This window comes from Lepisosteus platostomus, chromosome 24 (genome assembly GCF_059453375.1).
Source record: "Lepisosteus platostomus isolate fLepPlt1 chromosome 24, fLepPlt1.hap1, whole genome shotgun sequence".
NCBI lineage: Eukaryota > Metazoa > Chordata > Actinopteri > Semionotiformes > Lepisosteidae > Lepisosteus > Lepisosteus platostomus.
This window is the reverse complement of record NC_142634.1, coordinates 6,131,527-6,155,477: the sequence shown is the minus strand read 5'-3', so window position 1 is coordinate 6,155,477 and position 23,951 is coordinate 6,131,527. Positions and strand designations below refer to the sequence as shown.

Below are 23,951 nucleotides of genomic sequence, written 5' to 3'. Positions count from 1 at the left end.
GTTTGCTTAAGGATAGAGACTTTATAACTCTAGAAACGTTCTGGATTAATGCTTCTGGCGAGTGAAGCCTACCCAGCATTATTGGATGTATCTCCCAGAGCAGGTTGTCATTGTGTCCAGCAGTATTGATTCGCTTAAAGGTATAAATGATTAAAACCGTAATGAAGTGTATTTAGAAGGACGTGTCAGCATGTCACTGACTTCGGCAATATTTTGTGTCTTAATCCTGTCTATTGAGGTTTGACAGGCTAACTCTCTGTTCAGACTCACCCCTGCATTGTAGCCTCAGTCACTCAACTCACAATGGGAAGCATTAAGATAAAAATGCCTTGGTTAAACAGCTTCAAGTTTGTGTCCAAAAAAAAGATTCTGCGCTGTGTAAACGTTTACAAAATGACGCTGTAAACAGAAAGGCTAAAATGGTCAGGGATTAACTTTCAGAAATGAATGCAGGGTAATTATGGTATCTTTATTTGTCTCAATGAGCTTTCTACCAGCTGTCAGATTGCGAGTATGTGTTTGTGTGTGCAAGACTGGCTTGGGATTTGAATGGGGCTGGGCAGGGAGGAGTCCAGAGATCTGCACAAAAAAACACACAAGGGGTTTCGATTTCTGCCCAAACTTGAATGTAAACCAGCCTGTTATCAAAACAGAACTACTCTGTAAGCTGCTGGGGTTCCACTGCTCTGTTTTTAGGCAGTAGAGGAGGGGGGGAGACAAAGCTACCCCATAGGTAATCAGTGCAATCCTCCTTCTGTAGATATCTGTGCACAGCTTATTGAAAAGATTAAAAGGCTTCTATACAAAAGTATTTTTTAAAGTACGGGTGAGAATAGGTGCTGCTGACGTGAAGAGTCATCAAGCTTTGTGTTTTATCTAAATTTGGAAGAGATGGTGCTAAAATGAGCCGGGCTGATTTTGACTCCTGTGGAGTTGCAGAAAGAAGTATTCACCCTCTGTGACTTGAGGCAATTCCGATTTTTCTTAGAATGAAGCAGGCCCCGATCTTGAATTGAATAATAATGTCTTTGAAAGGTTTCGGTGAGTATTACTGCTTGTCATAACTTCAAGAGTAATTTAAAATAGTTTTGCACTGGCGTGCTGGAAAATCCAGGCTTGTTATCTGCAAGTGCTGAATGCTTCCTCTTTACTTCCACTTTCATTTTGGACCTTTCTATTCCGGACTTCAATCCACAGCATCCTTCTCATTTCCCAGCCCGTTGGTGGAGGAATCATAGGCTCACGTTGTCAGGTCTCCCTCTTTGTAGCAGCAAATTCAGGATGGAAGTGCTATCACGACTCTGCGTTTTTGCTCTGGTTAAATATATTGCATTGATTCATGCTTTGGCAGTGTTTAGCAGGGCCTCAGAACACATGGAGCGAACTGAAGAGCTTTCCTCTCATCAGCAGAGCTGAGAGACACTGATACACACCGGAGGACAAAGTGAAAGCCACCACCTCTCACACACAGGTTTGTTCTTCCATCTTTGGGGGAATTTCCCATTGACTCCCCTTTTTGTTACAAGTCTCTGCTTTCCAGCAATGATAGGATGAAAGATTCTTTTTGCACTTTTAGATGTGAAAGAAGTTGTGATGTGTGACATGATGATGCAGTGCTTAGTGCTCCTACCTCACAGCTCCATTGTCCTGGGTTTGATTGTAGATTGGGGCAGCTGTGGAGTTCCCCTGGTGAACCGATTTCTCCCACCTTCTAAAGACGTGCTGGTCAAGTTGTGAATCCTGATCAGCATGTGTATCCTGTACGGAGTCTTGACTTTCTGATTAAGGGTTGAAGAAGTCATTTGCTTTATAAAAAAAAAATGTGATGGGGATGTCCCCAGATTCTTTTTGTCAGGAGATACTGTGATGATTCATCACAATTATTCTGGTGGCATCATCTCAAATTCTAACACATTAAAAGCAGAAGTACAAGTCCCGTTCACAGTGGGAGACTGAGTGCTGCTGATTTTAGACAATGCCGTTCTGGGCATAGAGATTCTGGGGACCCCTGTGCCTCTGGTTAATAATAATAAACCACTGTGGTAACCCAAATATGTATGTGCTGCCCCCTACCACCAGCTGCAAAACACAATCCTGTCACTTGAAGTCTCCTTTACAATGATGAGATATCCGATTGCCTCATTGCGGTTGAACCCAATTACCAACATTGACAAGTAATTCCTTTAGTTTATAGCTGCCTGTCTATTTCGGAAGAGGCGTAAAAAAACAACAACAATTTAAGATCTTCACCCTGTAATTAGCTTTGTCAACATGTTTGTACAGGAATTTCATATTCGTTGCTTCAATTTGTTAATTAGATGTTGTCTCCGACATTAAATGACTTTCTTTTGTTTTTAAATAAAGGAGAATGAAGAATGATGTAAAGTCATAACTAGAAGAAAAATGCTAGAAAAGGCACTTAACGGCTTGGCTATGCTAATATTTAAATCTGCTCTCCATTGTTGGGGTACAGTAGGGCACATTCTTTATTTTATCCAGAGCTCAATGTGGAATCCAGCTCATTTTTTCCTTTTAACTGCCTGCTAAATTAGAATTGACAGTTGTTAAGTTCCTCTCACCACTGCGGTTCCTGTACCAGGGCAAAGAGAATGAGGATGGTGAGCACTTTCTGTTGAAATCCTTGCTTATTTATTACAGCATCTGTTTCCCACAGTAAGACTGCCACAGAGCCATACAGAAGAGTTAGATGGAGTAGTGAGGTGGCGCTCACTGACATCACTGTAAGCTCACAGGTTCTCTGCACATCACAGGGGCCACAGTCATGCAGTGAGCCACAGCAGACTTGAGCCTGCTTATCCTTGAGGGTGGCTGAACCATTCGTGTACCCACACTTGGGGACTCCTGCTTGCAATCATGTAATCAGGGCTGTGAGGACTCCACTTGGCCTCCTGAGGACCATCAGACTGTCCAGGGGGGCCTTTGGAAAAATAGGAAGCTTTTCCTCCCAAGTGTTTTTAAAAGCAACACTCCCACACAGCCTGTGTGACAGCGCATGTCATGGATGTGTTGATCTTGCTTTTGTAATTAGAAGCATTTTCCTACTTTGTCACAAAATTCTGTTTAGTTTTTGTTTCTCCTAGCCTGGAAAGGTGAAAAACCCTTTCATCTCGACCAGCAGTTAGAGTGAGGGATTCACTCATTGAGCCAGCCCACGTCCAATCACTACCCAGTTGTTTCTGGGAGAGTTTAACCTTTTGTTTTTTATACCATTAACATCTTATTCAGTTTTTTTACACAAGGGCCAGTCTTTTAGATTAGGTTAATAACCATGTACTGCAAATAATATATACATTTTCTTTGAATTACTGCAAATAATTTAAGATTTTACTAGGCCAAACATGAGCAAATGTCCAGCAAATAGGACTGTGTTGCAAGATAATCTGAGTTGCACAGTGTATTATCTACTGTCAGACTAAAGAAGGAAATAATCCGCTGTATGTTCCTGAGAGCATTAATGAAGAACATCTCTGTAGTTGAAACTCTGATTAACTTAATCGGGCATTCATTTTTTGATGCTGTGTCTTCTTGTATCTTTTTTTAAGCATAGGTTCTTGCCAAATGGAGCTAGTCTCTTCTTGCCTGTAGCTCTGTATTATCAGTCTGACACAGATAGATATAAATCATTGGCTTATCTTCTTCCTTGACACTATTCACCATTTTACAGCCAAACATTAGTGTGCAGATTGACTGGCAGGACCAATAGACAATATTCTTCTGACACTTAGAGCAGACACTGCCATATTGATGGGCTTCTTTAGCACAATTGACTGATGGCATGTGAAAATCGCCTGGAGCTCTGTTGACGGTAGTAGTGATTTATGCTCAGTTTCCTGTTTTGCCTGCTCATGCATAACCCTGCACCATTGGCGTCCAGTATATAAATGGAAGTTGAGTTTGAAAAACCCTAAACTGACAGCAGACCTATTTTTCTTTAACATTCTCTTTCCATCTCTTTGTGGCAGCTGATCTTGCTTTGATAGGAGCCATTTTCTGTAGACGAGATGCAGTTTGCTTACAGTTCAGTATGTCAGTGTGCTTGTGGTTTGTTTATAGGGAGAAAGCAAATAGGAAAATAACATTTGCTCTCATTATGTTCAGTTTGTCTTCAGGACAAAGGAATTCTTGGACTATATTAAACACTCCAATTTCAGAGGAGAAACCACAAGTTGGTTTTAAAAAGCCAGGCATTACTGTGATGTATAACAGTCACATTAAACCACTGGCTCAAGCATGCTTTTTTGACAACACTGCATGCTCTTTTGTCTTGAAGCATTTTATTTATTTTACTAGTTTGTATTTAATGACCCTCTGATGTTGCATATTGGGGTCAGGCTGAACATGCACGGAGAACAATTGATTTTCAGATGTGCTTAAAATGAATGATCAGTAAAATTCTTAAAACATAAACTGATCTAAAGACATTCAATTTTAATTGTCTTGTGCATGAATGTAGGACTGCTACCATTCACCCTTCTGTGATTTTTACAGTGGAGCAAAAATATGCATTATGCTATTTGATTTAGTAGTACAAATGCCATAATTTTAAAAGAAAGACTTAAATGCAAACTGTATGAACACTACCACTGTAAAAAGGTGGCAGGGAAACAAATGGGAGCTATATTGTAGTGGATGAGATTTGTGGTTGCATGAGGACTATGTAATAAGCAGTATATCAGATAGCAATTAGATTGTGGTATTGCAGAAACAGTTCCTGTTCTCTGATTTGTATCTAATGATAGTACAGTGGGAGAGAAGGCAATGTGTAATTAAAGGGCATAATTGTATATGGAGTCTGCGGTCCCTTTTTTTAATAAAAAAATCTGGTATTATAGTTAACAGAACTAGTGTTTTACCATAGCAATTCACGGGCATTGAAAAATAGCTGCTTTAGGCTATTCCAGTCAACAGTGCCCAGTAGAACTTGTAACATTCACATCATCAATCAGAAAGGAGGTTTGCATCTCTGTGATAAGATTGGCAGCGTCTGATCCAGATCTTCCCATCCAGTCTTCCCATTCCCTGGATCAGGAATGGTCTTCTTATCTCTGCGGTTTGGCCCTTCCCCGAGCTGTGCCCCATCTCCCTGTCCCGTCTCCTGCTGGGCTGCCCCGCCGCCGTCCCTTCCCCACGGCCCGCCAGTGCTCGCTGGCTCTGAGACGTCTCCAGTCTCACCGCGTCCCTCCGCTCCAGGGGTTCTCGGAAATAGCGAGGCAAATTCCCGCCCGAGCCCTATGAGGCACGTGGTGGGGGGGGAGGGGGTGGGAGAAGGGGGGCTGGAGCAAAAACGCGTGCTTTTGAGAAGTCTCGGGATGGGTAGCTTGGTATCCTGTGTGCTGAAAGAATGCGGTGCAATCGTTTTAGATGGTTTCTGAGCATGCACTCCCACCGAAAGCGGTTTCGGTGGTCCTGTAATGTTTCTTTCTGCCGGATTTTGAGCTCGTCCCATCTAAACTGTGAGCCGGAGAGGCTCAGGCTGCTGGGAGGCACTGCGGCAGTCTCTGGATCACAAGCACGCAGCACCAGTCTTAAAGGTCTCTTGGAGTTCTCAGCAGCTGAAGGCCTTGGGAAATCTTGCATTGGTCCCGCTTAGCCGAGAGTCAGGTCTTGAAGAGCAGCAGAGGAATGAAAACCTGCAGACCCTCCGGGACTATCCTGCTCTATAGTCACACCTACATTTCACTTTGAGTTGTTTGTTTTTAATCAATTAAAAAAAAAACAGCTGCCTGGGTTTAAAGTTTTGCATTTTTTAACCCCCTTTCTTTGGCATTTTGAAACATGCGTGCGTCTCTCCGTGTTTATATAAGGTATTAGCAAGCTAATAAATAGGCTGTCTCCCGCAGGAGAGGGAAAAAAAGAGGGAATTAAACAAAAGATTGTCATTGTTGATATTACAGCTCACTCCCTTTTAGACTAAGAAGTCTAGGGTTGTTGCAGCATGTCCTGGCATTATGTTTTAGGATGAGGGAGGAGATGCTTAATTCTCTGCTGTAAGAACACAAGGAGTATCAGATCAAAGGATCACTTAATGTAGCAGGCCTCATTGTTCACCACTGCAAAAAAAGATTGGTTCTGTCAACTTTAAACTACTATTAAGGAGAAACAGGCTCTTTGCAATTGTGGTTTCCTCTGACATGGTCAGTAGCACTTTGACTCTAATTAGTTGGTAAATTAGTTGCTTTACCAAACTGGATCTGCTGCTGACATATCCAGCTCTTTGTGAATCCTGTGAGACGAGGTGCTTGTCCTTCAAATCTTAGTAGAGATTTAATACACGTTTTCCCGATTCACTTTTAGGACATTTCTTTAAACAGTTACCATTTTCAGAACATTGATCCACAGTGTTTGTTACCTCTTAAAGACTCATGAGGTGCTTGGACGTAGTGCTCAATTGGTTGGTTACTCTATGGCTCATCACTACAAAGAGGGACACTTTTAAAGGTTTAAATGTCCAATACACCAATCTCGTGACTTTTATAAGAACATGATAATAGTTGCAAATGAGAATTGCCTTTTCCAGAGGAAAGTCAGGATATCGACTGACTTGTAGCTTGTTTTATACTCTCCTGACCTTTTGGGCGAAGACATCTTTCAATTAAATGTACCTTCGTATGCATACAGCACCATCCACATCCTCTAATTAAGCCAGTTTGGTGATGTGGGAGGGAAGATGTTTCTTTCTCACTGACCTTGACATGGTGAGATTTTGAAAGCCTGCATACAGAACAGGTGTTCCTTGAGGGATCACTCTGATACAAGACAGATTTTCATCCAAGCCTTCTGGCTGGTGAGCGTTGATCTTGTATTCCATTAAAGCAGCTTTTCCCAACTCGGAAAAGGCTGAAAACAGCGAGTGCACCAAACTCAAGAACAATCTCCAGAAAGACATTCGAGAGAGAAGAATGTGTCTCTTACTCTTTTTGAGGTCAGCTCTTACTTTGCTCTGGTAGTTTTCTCTCTCAGGGATTGGCACAATGTATTAAAGAAATCTCATTCTCGTGCTGTTCCAGAAGACTGCAGTTTGCAGCCTGACTAACTGTGCCTGAATGTGCAGGAAAAACTGAAGGAGGCCAGCCCCTCTTCACAACTACGGCTTTGAACCCGGACCAATGATGGCTCTGCAGCTGGCAGATGGTTCGGTGTGCTTTGCTTGTGCCTGTCTGATGGTGTAGTTAATCAGCTGCTACTAGTTTGAGCTTCATACAAGTTCACATTTACAGAGGCTAAACGTTTCTTGCCTGTGGGCGTGCGGCCCTTGTTTCCAGGCTGTGCTGGCCTGGCAGAGCTGTCTGGTCACTCGCACACCTGACACACCCAGATGGAGAGTGCCAGCAGGCTACATTGTGCTCTGTAACAGGCAGTGAGCTGGCTGACACAGTGTAGAACAGCAGGCTTGTGCTGCTGGGTTTTGACGTTCCACAAAGACTGCTTTATAGAATGTTAGGCAAATTATATATACACTAATATAGGAATGTACTTTATAAGCAAAAATACTGAGCTAAATAGCCTCAGCTCATTTGGTGACTTTTACTTTGGTCTTGTATAAATTAATGTAGTCACCTCAACACACCAGTGTTACACACAACAATGAGATTGACAAAGACCTCTGGTCTATCTAAGTACATTTGATGGATCTTGGTGCACTGTAGCTGGTTTTGTCTTGCAAGAGTCATGTCTTAATCATGCAGGAATTATGAGCCTTGAATCGCCCAAAAGTCTCTGAAAATCCTCCGGTATCCCTAATAATGCGATTTGTGTGACTAGGATACAACAATGGGTTTACAGAAGACTGGCTTTTTCACCTTTTGTTTCAGGAGTTGATTGAAATAACTCCGCAAAACAAAATTACCAACGTTTATCAGATTTTTCAATATTGGTTTCTAGAAAGTGTATTTAAGCATGACTATACAACATGGAAATATATATATATATATTTTCTCCTAGAAATAAAAACATAACTCTGCACTGACCAAAATACCGAAGTTCACTCTCATTTCTCTGATCTGTTATACAGTACGCCCATAGCTTGGGAATTTCCGTTAGTTGATTTATCAGAAATACTTCCATAAATCCATTGGCCCTGTATGTTAAACCCAGGAATAGGAGCTCTTCCAGCTTCTGCGGACTGAAATGCAATTCATGAAATGCAGACTGGAGCACGTGGTGTACCTTAAGTAAAACCTGTTCTAATTCCATGATGTGCTTGGTGTAATGCAAGCCGTCTGCCCTGTGCAGGGAAAAGGTAAGGTTTTCAGGGTCATGCTTAGTCCAGGGATTTCCTTTCCCCTCCTGGCACGGCGAACAATGGCTGTCTCACTCCCAGGGAGAGTGCAACACCCTCGGTCACCTTCGCAGCTTTTGTTGCCCGCTCAGGGTAAACCGAGAAGGCCGTGCTTTCCACAAATAATTCACAATTTTGCACCGTTTTTAATAATGCAGGCTGGTGTGGGCCGTGCCAGCAGCTACTTTTTAACAGCATCCCTGGCGGGGGTCATGATCATTCGACCTGCACTTTCTGTAATTAGTTAGCCTGCTACGCCTTAATTGGAAACCGTGGTGTGCCCACCTCTTACTGTTCCCAGATGCTACAGGCATGAGTGCACATGAACAGTTACTCTTCCCTGCTGCAACGCATCCTAGCTCATCAAAAGAAGTGCTCTACCCAGTAAACTACCCATGCTTCAGTATCCAACAAGCAAGAAATAAATATGTATAGAAAAATGTTACATTCACCTTTCACTTTATATAGATTAATGGGTGCGACGTATGGACAACAGTGAGACCGACTCATGTTATTGTTCACATTCTGAAATGGAGAGTCTCCCCTTTGAAGCTGGCAAGGAAAATACCTGGTTTACTGAACTCGGCTGCTAATACACATCTCCCAAGATTTTCCCAGCTTTGCTTTTCTGAGAGCCCAACGGATTTCATTTTTTTTCTCTTTGTGTTTTCCCAAACACCTGCGCGTTGACACACAGCCTATATTGCTTACTGTTTAATTTAGCTTCCCAGAGAAAGGCACTGCTAGTCCTGGTTTTGGTCTAATCCAGGGCATCAAAAGGGGTTTAAAACACTCTGGTTTCACCTAATCTTATAACTCAAACCCAGCCGAGCTTGAAACCTGCTTTGCCATGATAGGAATGGACAAATAGAGGTTTCTTCCAGTGCATTAATGAAAGGAACACTGTGTGCTCTGTGGATTAAAGGCCTAAGGATTTCTTTTCCCCAATACGACTGAAAAAGCATAAAAAATAAAGAGCAGTTTGTTTGTATGGTATAATACCTATAAAAGGCTCTTATAGCTCATACCTGCCTAGCATTCATTTCCTGAATTAGACTTCTTTAGGACAAACAAAAGTTTTGTTTTTTTTCAACACAGGCTGCCAGCTACCAAATGAGCAAATTAGACCAAGTGACTTCCTCTCATTTATCACCTTTGTGTCTTTGTGGTACCTTGGATTTCTACAAAGAAATGAGTAGTTGAAGAAAACTTTAACAAACATTGCTACACTAAATGGATGCTCCATCTAATCCTATTTAAGAGTAAAGCATAAAAGAATGTATTAGTACCCTGTCAGCTGCAGAATACCCAAGGCTAGGTTAATAATTCCTCTGAAAACTGTGTCGGTTAAAGAACATTACAGCTCACGTTTTTGTCGTTATTATTATTATAAACTAAATTCACAAATCAATACTTTTACATTTTTAATTTTACATTTTTTATGTATCTACAGACATGCACTATTTATAAACTCTCTACATCATATCAGGTTTTGTTGAATTGTAACATATAAATGTGATTAATATACAAAAGACCTGATGGTTAAATTGTGTCTGTGATAATACGCATGCTTTTGATTCAAATAAGCAGCAAAAAGCATTCTGTCAACAGCTTTCATTGGTAATCTCCAGAGAATTAACGCCTTTTTAAAGAAGAACTCATGCAGAAATCATAGTAGGATAACCAAAACAGAAGCAGCAATGAAAAATCATTGTACTAATTTTTTTTCACTGTGCTTGTGTTGTCTCTCTTCCCCGTCAGAGCTGTGACAAGCAGGACGCTTGTAATTTGCCTTTCAATGAGTGATGAACACGGATACGAGATTCTTCAAAGGGTTTCTTTAAAAACAACCACAACGTAAACGTATAAACACATGACAAAAAACAGAAGATAATAATGATAATGATAATGATTCTTTATTAGCCCTATACAATTTCTTGCATTAGGAATTCGTCTTTTCGCATACCCCAGCTTTTCTCCATGATATCAGGTCTAAAGGGTGAATCACCTTGTTTAAATATTTTAGGAAAGTTCAGCAAAATTATTGCTACCTTGTTCCCACAGTGATTAACTACTTGACTTCTTGTATACAGTAAGTATTTGCATATACAGCTAGAGCAATAATAATAATGTGAAGTACTAGTTTCTAATCCACAAGTATAGCCACTGCTCCTTCCTGCTCAGGTGACCCCCAGTAAAGAGAAGACATGCCTATGAAGGTCTAACTTATTTTCATTTTGTACAGTTTGGGTTTTTCTAAGACCTACTACCTTTTCCCAAACCCCTGCTCATACCTGCCTTTTCTGCGTTTGGTGCTATTATAAACGTGTCACTGAAATCCATTCTTGTTCCTGTAAAGTTAATTTTTGCTGCTGTCACACCCGTTTTAAAAATATCTGTATTGGATCCCCATGTTCTTAATTACCATCCTATTTTATATCTGCCTTTTCTAGCAAAAAATCTTTAAGGGCCAGTTTAAGTTCAATTACTACTTTATCTTGCATCCAATACAATGTTTGGACCTTTTCAGTCAGAATTTAGACAGAATAGGACTTTTGCTTAATGTCCCACATGAAAGACAGTACCTTCTACAGCCCAGTGTCCCTGACCACTGTACTGTAATATTAAACAACACAAAGACAAAAATGTACAATTAATACTGCTGTCTAGGTTACAGCCCAGCAGCTGTGCCTACTTCATGAATACAAAAAAAATCTAAGATAGCCAAATGTTGACCTTTTAGGTCTATGCATTTTTAAAAGGCAACATATATTTATATATTGGATTCACCTGAAAAAATGTGAGGAAATCAGTTTCTCACAGATGTGATTGCCGATTGATCCACCCGCTAAAGGCATTAGAGATTTGAATTGCCCTATTCAGTTACTTTATTAATTCTGTGGTCATTGAAACATAATGTATCCGAATTATGTTAAATCTAAAAGCAAGGGGGCGACAGGAAACATTTTGAAAGTATCGTTTAATAAAAGGCTATAGACAACAGGTGGCAATTCGCCGCATCGAGCACGCGCGGCTCTTCTGCACGGTTCCCTTCGCCTCGACAATCAGGCATGTATTAGGTCGCCTCCACGCTCTGGTTTGGGTCCTTCCGCTTCTCTGTCGCATATTTTGCTGAACTCATGAGTTAGGTGTGTATGCTGAAAATGAGAGTGAAGTAGCTTGGCGTTAAAACAGCTAAGCTCGTTTTCAAGTACTTTCAAAAAGCAAAGTTATGTTATTTGATTGCAGTTCACAGGATGAGTCGCAGTAGTGAAATTGTTTGGTAGACTTCGTTTGTCGCGATCTTCTGTTTCTCTTTATTATACTTCCAGTGAAATAAACACTATTGTACGTATTTCTTGCAGTGAGTTTGTTACATTAAAATCGAGAAAGCCGTCATTTCTGTTGTCATTATTTGAAACCCTTTATGCAGGATTCTCAAATAGCGTAATACACGTGCTTAAGAAAAGGCAGTTATAAACGTAAGCGTAGTAAAAGTTGCAGTTTATACAGATTTTTCTTAACCTTACAGAAATGTGGCAATTAAAAGGAATTATAGAAGCTTCTCTCCAGTTTTTTTTATAATAGCAGAATGTACAGTATACTTACCAAATGTACATTCGAATTTATAAATTCATGACTCCCTTTAGGCACTACGGATAGTATTTGGTTTTTAATGTAAAAAGATGACGATTTGCAGTATCGGAAAAGAAAATCTCAAGTCTAGTTGAGACATGAGGTTTTAATTCAATTGCAGCTTCATTTCGTTTCTCTGATAGCAATTGGATTCAATGTGAATCCACGTGAAAAATTAAGTATTTATTTTAATGTAGTCTTTGCTATTAAAATTCGTCTCCAGTTCTTAAGTAATTTACACTTAATTTCAAACGCTTTTAGAAAAAGATGACACTCTGATGTGAATAAGCTGAAATTTAAGAACAATGTCATGTTTTTTTTTAATGTTTTCAAAAGCGTTTTTACACGGAGTGTTCAATAATGACCTCTTTGTTACAGAGTCTTCATACCTCATTGTGTTGTCACCCGGGAGACTCCGTATTGAGAAGCCTTTTCATCAGGTGCGTAGTGAATTCGGATGTTTATACAATTGACTTACACATATATACAGGTAAAGTGTAAGACACCGCTCTACCTTATTCCTCAAGTGAGTGTAGTAGAACGGGTTCACAGGGGTCTCTTTGCCCTTGATAATTTACAGCATCTGAGCTAGAGAAAGAGGACAGAGATATGTCTCCCCTCATTTTTAGGGGGTAGAGAGAACGAAAGTGAGCATGTTTGAAGCAGATCCAGGGGAAGGGTCAGCTCACACACCCGGAATTCCATGACCAGAGTGCAGAACGCTACAACAACATGAATAAATGTATTGGATGTGCTGATTAAAGAACATACGACCTGTTTTGCTGAATCCAGCATCACAAGCCTTTCTATCGTGAAATGAACGCCGTTTTGACACAAAAGGCACAGTTTAAAATATTTAAAAAGGAAAAAAAAAAGTTTTTTACTTATGTTGGCGATGAGCAAGTGTGATATGAAATGTGTCTGCCTTTTATTTCGATTGTGTAGTAGTTCCAGTCAGCTTTTCACATGCGACATTCAATCAAAATATGTCATTTAACTAAATGGATTACCACATCCTACAGTAAGTAGGATAGCCACTGGGATAGTTTGGTTAACCATCTTTTCTAATATCCTGTGCCCCCACAATGTTCTTAGTACATGTCCTTGTCTGACTTAGTGTTGACAGAGCAAAAAGGAGGGATGAGATGAAAGATCCCGTTTCTTAATCATAGAAATTGATTAAGGAGATTGGGCACATGATCTGCTGGTTCCCCAGATTGTCATTAATGTTAACCCAGAGGATGTACAGTCCCTTCACTATTTTACTATAAGAAATTCTAAGTCATGTAAGGTAATGGGAGCAGGTATAGCTTAGTGTACCATAAAGCCCTAGAAGTAAGGAGTTTTTGCAAAGTGCATGTTGACACAATAGATTGAGCAAGTGCAGTGTTGACTGTCAACACTGGTGAGACCAAGTGAGCAAAACAAATTATGTCTTAGCAGGTGAGTTCTGCTGAAAAACAATATTTTATGGAGAAAAGACTACTTGGAAAAGGGAAAAAAAAAGGTACATCTGCCTCCTAGCACAGCTCTTTACAGGCAGTGGTGTATGAAACACCTGTTCAAGGTAATTAATGATAACGTGAACAGATAAGGATGACAGAGCTGTTGACCACAAGGAGTAGTAACCTCCTAAATCAGGGCCCTGAAACAAAGTGCCATCAGTTTTTCAAATCCAACGAGGCCACCATTCACTCCTTATCTTGTGTTCCTCTGCACAGCATTCAGGCCACTGAGGGGAACAATACAGCACCTTCCCCTGCTCAGGGTCTGAGTGACAGTGGGCGTGGGGGCACTTGTGTCTGGCTTTGCACTCTATCTTTCATTCTGTTGTTTTTCCAGCAAAAATTCCGAATTTTCTTCTTTACAATAAAGGGCGTGCGTCGTAGGAACTTCCTACCTTGTTTATTTAACTGGACTTTATAATAGACTTGGGTTCCCATTCAGCACATTTGTTTCCTTTTGAGAGAATTCGGCTTTTCGATCTGGCAGACCCCGCAGAAAAGCTCACTAAAGGTGAAAATGACTAACAACTGAGCCACAAATTCGGCTGCATTTCAAGCTTCGTTGGGACAGCTTTGTGAAAAGCCGAAAAAAGTACTCTTGTATGTCAGCAGTGCATACAAATATGAGAAATAATTCGTGCTTGGTTATTGTTTTATTTCAAGTAATAAATAGTAGCTCGCTCAGTTTCATTGTGAAGCATTCCGAAGTATATTTTAATTGTTCTACCACTTCACTATTTATTGGACTTCTAGAGTGCCATTCCCTAAATATGTTGCATAGCCAAAGTTTATATTTTCATTGAGGTTACCAATTGAAATATGCAAAAAAGAATCAATAGGGGTCTTCACAACGATAGGCTTCTTTTCTTATGCGGTTCTTAAATTTAGTGTATTACACGAAAAAGGAGGGAGGGTTGGACTGAGCTTTCCGTGCTAACATCGTCAATCGCATCACAAGAGATCACAACTATTAATTTGCAAAAAATGGATGGGGAGAAATATATGTGTAAGAATAGCAAACTGTACAACCTGAATGATTTCAACAGTATTTTAATAGTACTTATTTATAAGTGTGTTATATTGGCTGTGTGGAAAGCTATTTCCTGTGGGTTGTCAGAAGAGTGCTTGATAGATGCCAGTGGCCAGAAAGAACCACAACATCAGGAACTAAACTTCACTATGTGCTCTCTTCATATAGGATCACAACTGTCGGAGATATTATTTCAACCTTGACTTAGTATAATAGGATTTGTCAAGCAAGGCATATAGTTCCCATAACGGCCCTTTGTATTTGTTTCATAAGTGGCCTAGTGTTTTTATGAATGGCCAGTTTGAACAGAAATATGGAAGCAGCCCGATCAGGTGGGTATCTGCCTATCACATGACACCCGCACCAAAGGAAGGGACAGGGCCAAAAAAAAAAATGCAGCAGAGGAATGCGGACAGCAGATTCCCAATCTTTGAACCCTACAATAAAATTGCCAGTCAGTCTCCCCAACCTCTCAAACCCCCCACCGCCACCCCCAAAAGAAAGGAACTCAGGGGCACAGATAGTACCTTCGTTTGATCTGAAGGTCGCCAGCCCTTCTGCGTGTTGAAAGACACCTGGCTGTAGTTCCTTGGACTTATTTAATAACATGAAGGGGAAGCTAACTCTCTCTCATAATTAGGCCTAATTACCAAGGAGGTGTTGACAGATGAGCCAAGAAGAGACAAACTGCCTTTATCCAAAGACTTAGAGTCAGATTACTGTTGCGGTCTTATCTGTTACACAGGGAGAAGAACCTTCAATCTTTGTTGCCTTGTTACAGAGAGGAAGGGACAGCACAGGGACAGAGGGCTTAAGGTTAAAACTCTGACTCCCGTTATATGAATCAAACCTTCCAGTAAAGGTTTTTAAGCCCTGAAGTTAATCATTTTTTCTTTTTTGTGTCCTAGCATGTTTTATTAAATATTAATAGGACACTGTCCAGTTTAACGGTGCAGAGTCTGACCCGTTGTCCTGCATTTGACTTGTGCTGTTCTGGAGCAGGAGTCAGATATAAAAAGACTTTGTTTTTCCTTTATTAAACATCAAGCTGCTGAAGACGTACCCTGCATTACATCTGAGTCTATCAGGATTTTCTACTGGAGGCAGAGAGACTAGATATATTGTAAAAGGACGTTTGGGTAGATATGTATTGAAGTTGACAATATCTGTAATTCCTGTTTTTTTGCAGGGGAGCAGCTGGTTTGCAGTTTACAGTGCTGAAGAAACACTGTGAGTTATAGGAAGGGGTGCTGAAGGTCTGAAAAGCAGTAGAAATTGCATTCTGTATTAAAGCACAGCAGTCAGGATTAACTCGCCAAAGAAAAAGACAGTAGATCTTTTATTTGTCCATCATTTTGTTGCAGTGTTCTAAATTTAATCATATCTACGGGTAGAACCAGCAAGAGATCATCTTTTGGTTTGGTGGTATCCTGTTGCTATCAGGAGTTTGGTAAAATATTTGAAAGAAAATAATTTGGATGTGATGCTCAAAAAGATTTGTTGACCTGAATTTACAATTTGCAATCAGAACTGAGTCACAGTCAGTTTGAGGAGAGACTTGTAGTAATATCTTAGGTGTTTTTCCTTTTGCATTATTCAGTACTTGCTGAGACACAATTCTCTAGCATAACTGGACCTCAGAATTGACTATAAGCACAGGGCTTAAAGACCATCGTACTTGCATTCTGAGATTGCGAATTAAAAATTCCGTGACCTATATTAGTTACAGTTGTCTAGCATACCTTATTATTCAAATAAACAGAAAGCTACTGACAGCTATATTCTGCTGTCCTTCTTCAGTAGAGAATGTGGTTAAAGTGCATTTCTCTTGATGAATTCGGTTCCGGGCAGCAACAGTAGGGCCGAGTCAGTTTGTGTAGAAAACATTACCCATAGAAATTTTTCCGACTCCCGTTCAGAAGTTCTGTCTTGTGTCGTCTTGGGCGCAGACAGTGTGTAGGAGTGTGTAATGCTCAGCCCTGCCGGTGCAGGCCCCAGCTTTGTCTCTGAGCTCTGGCCTGGATTGACATTTGGAGAGTAAACCTGCAGTTTGAGATGTGTCACCAGCTCCTCACTGCGAGCTAGCAGGACTTTTAAAGCAGCACGGGCATGTTAATCCACCTTTTATCCCGGCCAGAGCTCTCTGTCAGATTCAGGGATAGGAAAGGAATGTTTTATTTTTTTAAGATTTACTTCATTGCTCGTATGTATTAAGAAATCACGGAAAAAATGTCTCTTACCTGTCTTTTCATTCTTTTGCCTTCTCAATATCACAAACATGATTGCAAGTCTTGTCTATTGTTTTTAGCTGCAGCTTATGAGCCTGAACTGCAGAACATGTATATATTGTGTACATGTGTATGCACAGCATGTATGCAATGACTGTGCTACTGAAACAGTCATTCAATTCAATCATTTATTATCTTTTTGTTCTATGCTCACCCAATTTGAAATTTAATGAAAGGTGCAGATGGACTCCTCTGAGCCTCCTACCTATCTGCCCTGACTGAAAAAGAGTTGCACCCCTCACTGACATCACAATTTCACTTCAGTCACTGGGGATGTTGCTGGAAACTCTTTGCAGGGAGCCCAGAGACTCTTGGCCAGCTCACCGAAACGGTTATCCTGGTGGCACTGAGCCTGTTGAGTGCTACCCCTTGGGGAATCCTGTTCGCAGTCAGCTGACACAGTCCAGGGTCCTCCACCGGGCCGAACCTGTGCCTTAAGAGAGAGCCTTTATTGGCTGAACCGCTGACGAGGTCCCTCGTTTAATTTTTCACAGTTCATTATTACCGTGTAATGACTAGCTCAGGTTTGGGACAGTGCGGGGCTGTCTGTGTACTTGCGCTGTGGCAGTGATGTGTACTCCCCACCCCAGGGACCAGAGAACAGAGCTGAGGGTGACTGTCCTCACTGGGAAAATCTTCTCTAAAGGGTGCTGTGACGTCCTTTCTTAATTAGGAAGGCTGGACAGAAGCTTGTCTTCGGATGACAGATTAACATGGACAATTTAACCAGTAACCTGATGAAATGAGTTCTCTGAAAATGCCTTTGGATCCAGTTTCAGCTCTGACTGCTTATCACATCAATGAATGGTGGGAAAGAAACAAAAAGCAGAGGCTCTCATAATTACTGGGTAAATCACTTAGCAGGAAACCTCTTGGTAACTGACCAAAAGCGGAGTTTGAAGGATCATTAAAACAGGAGGGGATATGACCTGAGCTAATTGTTAGATTTTTATTTTTTATTTTCATGACGCAGAGCAAACATAGGTCTAGCAAAGAGGATTCTTCGCCTGATCTTTTCTTTAAACACAGAATCAGCCTGCAGTGTTTGGAGATGTGGTAAATAATAATTATATATTGAAATCAGGTCTGTGAAGTGAACAAACAGGTCTGCCCAAGTGGGTAAATCACACTATGGGAGAAGTGCGTGGAGAGTTCCCACCATCTTCCATCAAAATTCAGGATGAAGAGTTTCCTTTGCTTCTGATGACATTCTTCGGGTGGGAGACCCCTCACTGGGAATCAGAACAGAGTTATTTGGATCAAGGCATCTATCTGCTTTAATTGAAGATTGACACACAGTTGCCTTAACCAACCTTTTGTGGTCGGTTTATTTTCTTGTTTAAGGCCCTGCCTACAGCAAACATTAAAGCTTATGAGCTGTTCTTTTAAAAGTGCTGCTGCTAAAAAAAAAAATCTTGAGTCTGTTTGTAATGTTTACAGTAATTAAGCCGTCTCATAACATGCTTTATGATATATTGGGTAACAGTTTCTATCCTATGAGGATAAAATCAACGTGTCATTGATTTTTTTTTTAATTGCACTTCTTGCCCATAGGCTTTATTTATATTTATAGTTCATATATTTAGACAAAGATATCTAATTGCGAGCTAGTAATGTTTAGTCACGAGCTCTGTGTTTTTGAAAATACCTTTTTGTTATTATAAACTTAGTTTAATTTCATTGAGCAGCAACAGATCCTGTAGTCCATTGTAGTTTTGTTTTTACTAAGAATAATACACTTAATTTTATATCGTGCCTTTGAAAGTAGCCTCTCGAAAGTGCTTTACAGTAGGTGTAAAAAAACCAAAAGAACACAGTTATTGGGATAGCCCTTTACAAACTGAGGATATAAGATACACAAAGAGAGGTGTAGTGGGAGATACATGGTCATTAGAAATTGGAGAACTGGACATAGACACTAAATTAAAGAAAGAACAAGAACAGACAGCAGACAAGAGGGGGGCGTTTTGCCCATCTGGCTTGTTTGTTTTTTAGTAACTATTTGATCCAAGGTTCTTGAAAGGCGCCAGGGGTGTCAGCTTCAACATTGTGGCTGGATATATTGACCCCAGCAACCTTTTATGTAAATATGTGCCTCCCGTTCTGCTGTTATCAGTTTAAAACGCACTTCTTCAAGGTTTCCATTTGCATCCTCTGTGTTTTCACTGTTCACTCTGAAGAAGTCCATGGGGTTTCTGTCAGAGCCTTTGTGGATTGTGAGCGTTTGAGGCCAGAGTCTTCTCTGTTCCTGCCTCTCAGTGTACGAGATTAAGCCTTGAATGCATCTGGTTGGTTCTTCTCTTGACTACTTCTCTTGACTAATTCCAGAAATTAGTCAAGTAGCACTATCGGTTTTGCAATGTGGTGAACAGAATCATACACAATAGTCTAAAGAAGGTAGTTACCAGTGCATTGTATAATTTTCATATGCAGCGAGTTAAAAGATGTGTTTTGAACTCAGTCCTAACATGTTGCTTTTTTATTGTTTCCCTTCGTTATCTAGAAGACGCAACTGAAGTGTCAACATGAACACCTAAGTCTCCATCCTCTTATTTGTATAAAATATCATCTACTATGTGTCTGGCCAGTTATGCATTCTATTTAAGTCAGTTTGAGTCTTTGCATCTTCTACAGATATTTCTCATTACTATTTTGGTATAATCTATAAACTCCACTATTTTATTACTTTACTAGAATCCAGATCATTGGGAAATTGGGAAGACTAGTGATCCTATATCAGATCCCTGTAGTTCTCTACTAATTATATCACCTCAATTGGAGCCTTCACTCCAAATTAACTCCAAACTGTTTAGTTATGGCTTTGTGACATTCAGAATACCAGCATGAACTATTCAGAATACATTTGTTTTATAAGAAATTAAAGACACTAGGATACAGGGCATTTTTACAGAATTGCTGGTTTTACAAAAGTCTCAGAACAACACTCCTGTCAGCACACTAAGCAGGAGATTGGACTGATAAGGTACCTCCACTGCGTATTTTTAGTGACGTTAAAACTGATTCAACAGGTTTTATTTTTATTCTGAAAAAAGAAGAAGTTAGAAAAATGTTGTTTGTATTACATTGCCATGGGTGATCAACAGTACTTTTTAATTTCCCAGGAAAGGCAAGAACGGTCTTTTCTGACAGGCAGCTCATCTGCTGTTTCTCCCCAAAGGGGGAGATGGCCGTGCCGCCCCCGGACCCTCTGTTCGTCCTGAGGGGCTCCGGCGCCCCAGTCAACACCCTGCACTTCAGCTGTCGAGACGCCGTGACCCCTCTGCTCTTCTCTGGGTACGTGTGCACCGAGTCAGAGTGGGGAGGCGCGACTGTCCTAATTACTGTACATACTCCTCTAAAAACCTGGGTGTTAATCAGTCATAGAGTATTTCTCAGTCCTCACCCTAGTCTGAGTCATCACACATAGGGACATTGAGGAAGGTAACATGGGTTCTTAGTTTTTTTGTGAACAGTGTGTCGGTTAAGAAAAGACTGTGAAACAGCTTGATAGACGAGAGTGTACTACAAACTCAAAATCAAATTTCTGGACCCAAAAGTACAAGTGAGTTCGAAAGCCCAAAACGTACTATGTAACCCTTCACCACCAAATTACTGACATTGGTCAACCCTAATATACGTGGGAGAAGACACACATCTTTATCTCAGTAGGTAAACCTATTCTCGTTAAAAAAAGCCTCTTCAGGAAAGCTCCCAATCTAAACTGAAACTGAAAGGAAACGGGTTTTGGTTCCTATGCAAGAATGCATCTAAATTTAAGCAAGAATGACAAACTGCCTGGCAGATTGAAAAGGAAACTTGAAATATTTCCACAAATACAAAAAATAGAGCTCCATTCCCCAAATGTACGCTGAGGCCCTTCCGTGCTTGATTCCTGCTGTGTTTTGGTCTGTTGGTGAGCAATCCCAGTGGATAATCCCAGAACATTATGGATAGCGCTGGGCACTCTCACCCAAAACGAGGGCTCTTTTGTCACTGTGTCTTTCCTCTCCTTTGTATTTTTAAGTAAAATGTTGGTCTCGTGAACTTGATTGGTCTGTCCCAGTTTCAAATGTGTTCTAGTTATCTAGTGTTAAGGAGGAGGCTGCTTATTTGTTCAGATAACCCTGTATTGTACAAACACATCAAGAGATCCTCTCCAGCAGTTCTGGAGCAATTCCCAATACACTGGTGCCAGATCAGGTGATAGGCATTAAAAATCAATACAGACATCCAGGATGTACCTAACCCATAACTGTGAAATATGTTACTTGTTGCCACCTTGCAATTTTCAGTGTACTGATATATTTTTATGATGCCACGCATTCCTAGGTTTTAAACTGTGCATGCTTAAAGATGTGCATTCTGTGAAACGAAATAACAGCCACCACTTTGCAGCTCAGCCAAAGGGACAATTCACATCTGGAACCTGACTACGCACCGTGCAGAGAGGACTCTGGATGGCCACGGTGGGGCTTCTGTCCTGTGGTTGAGCACGCTGAGGTCCGCAGATGCCCTGATAAGGTAGGAGCACAGCTGCAGGTCTCTCAGACCCGGTCTGTGCCGTGTGTGATGACTGTCTGATCTGGGCTCAATGAGCAATTGTCAGCATTACTATATGCTCATGAGAATGATTATTTAGGCAGATGGTATTGTGCTGTTGTTAGACATTTTAGTATTATTGCATAATAAGGTCCAGTAATAAATGTGCATTGATACTTTATTAGCCCTCAATAAGAGATAAATGTATTTTAGATTAATTGTAGACTAGTTAGAAAAATGCATGTTATAGTAGTTTTGACTTGCAAAAGAGAGCATTCACAAAGGGCAACCTGTAAGAAATATTAATACTGCATCACAAAGACAAACCAAGTCAATCATTTCTTCCTTGAAGAGTATTTGCAGTATTTATGTTTTGCAACAGACAGGCTACATGAATAGACATTAAATAACTGTATTTCTAAGCGGTCTATTCATTGGTAATATATTACCAAACTTTTCAAACTTTTATGTGTGTATTATTCAACTTCATTATTTTGATGACAGGCCGTAAATGAACGTAACTTTCAAATGTCATGAAATAAAGTTCATTTTCATTATATTTCATTGCTGGTTTTAGAAGTGGGATGCAGTTTGTTGTTCGGACACATTCACGTTGATTTCAGCCTCCGGCTAGCCAGCAGGGAAAGTGTCTTGTCTTTATAACTGGGCAGGGAGCCCAGCTGTGAGAGGCGCAGCAGGCCCGGACTCACAGGGGTTTCTTAAAGCCAGGGCCGTGACATGCGCCTGTGTACCTGGGACCTGAGCGAGGGGAGGAGCGTGATGGCAGACTCCCTGGAGACAGGGAACGTGGGCTTCTGCCAGGGCTCCCTGCTGGACCGGGAGACTGGACACTGGCTGCTGGCGCTTCCCGGAGAAGAGCTGGCCGAGGTGAGGGCAGCACAGGGTCCTGCCTGGACTGCCGTCCCCAAGCTTTATCCCGGGATTCAACCATTTCCCTGCATCCCAGGGTTTCAGGATGACCGCTTTTTATTTGAACAAAACAGTATTTCTTGAAGTGAATGCCGACAGAGGTTCGGGTCTGTCTGGTTCGTGCTGTTAAATGACACCAAGTGTCGTTCAGTGTGTAGATTTTCGGGGTTCACCTCTGTTAGTTCATCGGGACTCCACACGAGAGAGCTGTCACGGCCAGTTCACATTGCTAACCAGGCTCCTGATCACTGCAGTGGATTACCAGTGTCCAGCTGTTCAGTAATACTGGGTTGCCTCTCTGCTATTTAAGCTGTATTACAACAGCAGTAATAGACGTATCCATAGCTGCAGCAATAATAACAAAATAATAGTAATGCTCTGTATGTTTCACAAGTAAGAGTGCACAAGTGACAGTGAAGTACTGTATCTTTCAACCCCTTGCTGTTGGTCCTTTGCTGGACACACAAGGTCAGGAGTAGAAGGTAATGAACTTGAGATATTTACATAAAAAGGTGACAGCTCTCTTCTGGGAATCATTAAGGCCTAAGGCAGTAGTGACACCATTAATTTCCTTCTCATCTGTCAAGGGCAGGTTGAGTGTTTACTGAGTGCAGATTGTTGCCAGAATTTCTTATGTTTTAAAACATTAATTAATTGAGTAGGTGTTTTATTTATGGGTAGTTGTATGCCACACAGGAACAGATTTCACCTAAGGCAGAGTGTCTGTTAATGCCCTCTTTGTTGGGAAACCTGAAGTAAACATGGACTACAGATGTGTAGCACTGATAAAGTATTAATTCTTCTTTAAGTAGGATGTAGAATTCTGTTTTAAATTAGATGTATCTTTATAATTACAGCCTTAGAAGGTTGTTTTTAGACGTATGAACCTTGGAGGTGAGGTACAGAAAGTGTGGGATGTAAACACCATGAATAATTCCCTATTGCTCCTGATGTGTTTACTAGGTTACATGTATTGAGATGTGAGTCGTAAAAAGTCAACTGTATGTTGGAGAACAGGAGTCATTAAGCTCTATTAATTACAGACAATAGATGAATACCTGTGGCTTTACTAATGCAAGATTAAGAGTAGTTATTACTGTTATAAAAATAATTAATGGTGTTTTATTTGTCTTTATGGCTGTTGAAAGACTGAAGGAATCTTGCCACACTGCAATATAATCAAGTCATAACTTGATTACGAGCAGGATTATTTTATTTTTCAGTGAGAATGAGATGATGATCAAGTTGAGATAATTATCAAGTTGGCTCTTTATTCAATTAAGCAGTAAATGAGTGTAATTCCACAAAATAAACTAGCAGCAGGTAGCAGAGTCCGGAGTCCAGCTGGTCGTGGTGTACAGTGACTCCCTGCAGGGGGCTCAAGATGGGTTTTAACATTCCAGATACGTCCCAGATGCTTCAGTGACGCTGGAGAGGTTTAACAGCTGAGATCTAGCAATTACTGCGTTCATAACATTCTTTTAATGATGGGGTATAACTTTTTATAGTATTTACATGTGGTTTTTCTTGATTGCAGTTTACTGTACTGCGACTTCACACAATGTGAAATATTTACAAAGACCAGGGCTGGACTACATACACCGAAATTAAACTGAAGACTTAAACTGCAATCACATCTGAGCCGCTACAGAACCTGTGCAGCAAAGTCTCGTTTACAGCTACAGAACCGCCTGATTTTTTTTGTTCTACTTTGGAATCACCCT

General features: G+C 40.7%; 1 protein-coding gene and 1 long non-coding RNA gene across 10 annotated transcripts in view; one reads left to right on the top strand and one right to left on the bottom strand.

Moving 5' to 3' along the window:
- The first annotated feature begins 1,391 nt into the window (after positions 1-1,391).
- gnb1l (guanine nucleotide binding protein (G protein), beta polypeptide 1-like) overlaps positions 1,392-23,951 on the top strand; it is a 33,011-nt gene continuing 10,451 nt past the window's right edge. Inside the window, exons 1-6 of one of the 8 annotated variants that reach the window (XM_088618770.1) lie at positions 1,395-1,471; positions 12,314-12,375; positions 15,660-15,700; positions 19,937-20,052; positions 21,154-21,279; positions 22,023-22,185. In XM_088618770.1, the coding sequence (XP_088474896.1) occupies positions 19,943-20,052; positions 21,154-21,279; positions 22,023-22,185 (399 nt within the window). In that variant the 5' untranslated portion in view covers positions 1,395-1,471; positions 12,314-12,375; positions 15,660-15,700; positions 19,937-19,942. The other 7 variants (XM_088618769.1, XM_088618767.1, XM_088618764.1 and 4 more) reach the window with 7 other exon arrangements.
- Positions 11,264-12,902, bottom strand: LOC148641476 (uncharacterized). Of its 2 annotated transcripts, none has more exons than XR_015929886.1 (2): positions 12,325-12,902; positions 11,264-11,457 (listed from the first exon to the last, which is right to left on the bottom strand). It is a non-coding gene; the product is annotated as an uncharacterized LOC148641476 (long non-coding RNA). The 2 variants fall into 2 exon arrangements; XR_015929887.1 differs by lacking the exon at positions 12,325-12,902 and adding an exon at positions 11,909-12,066.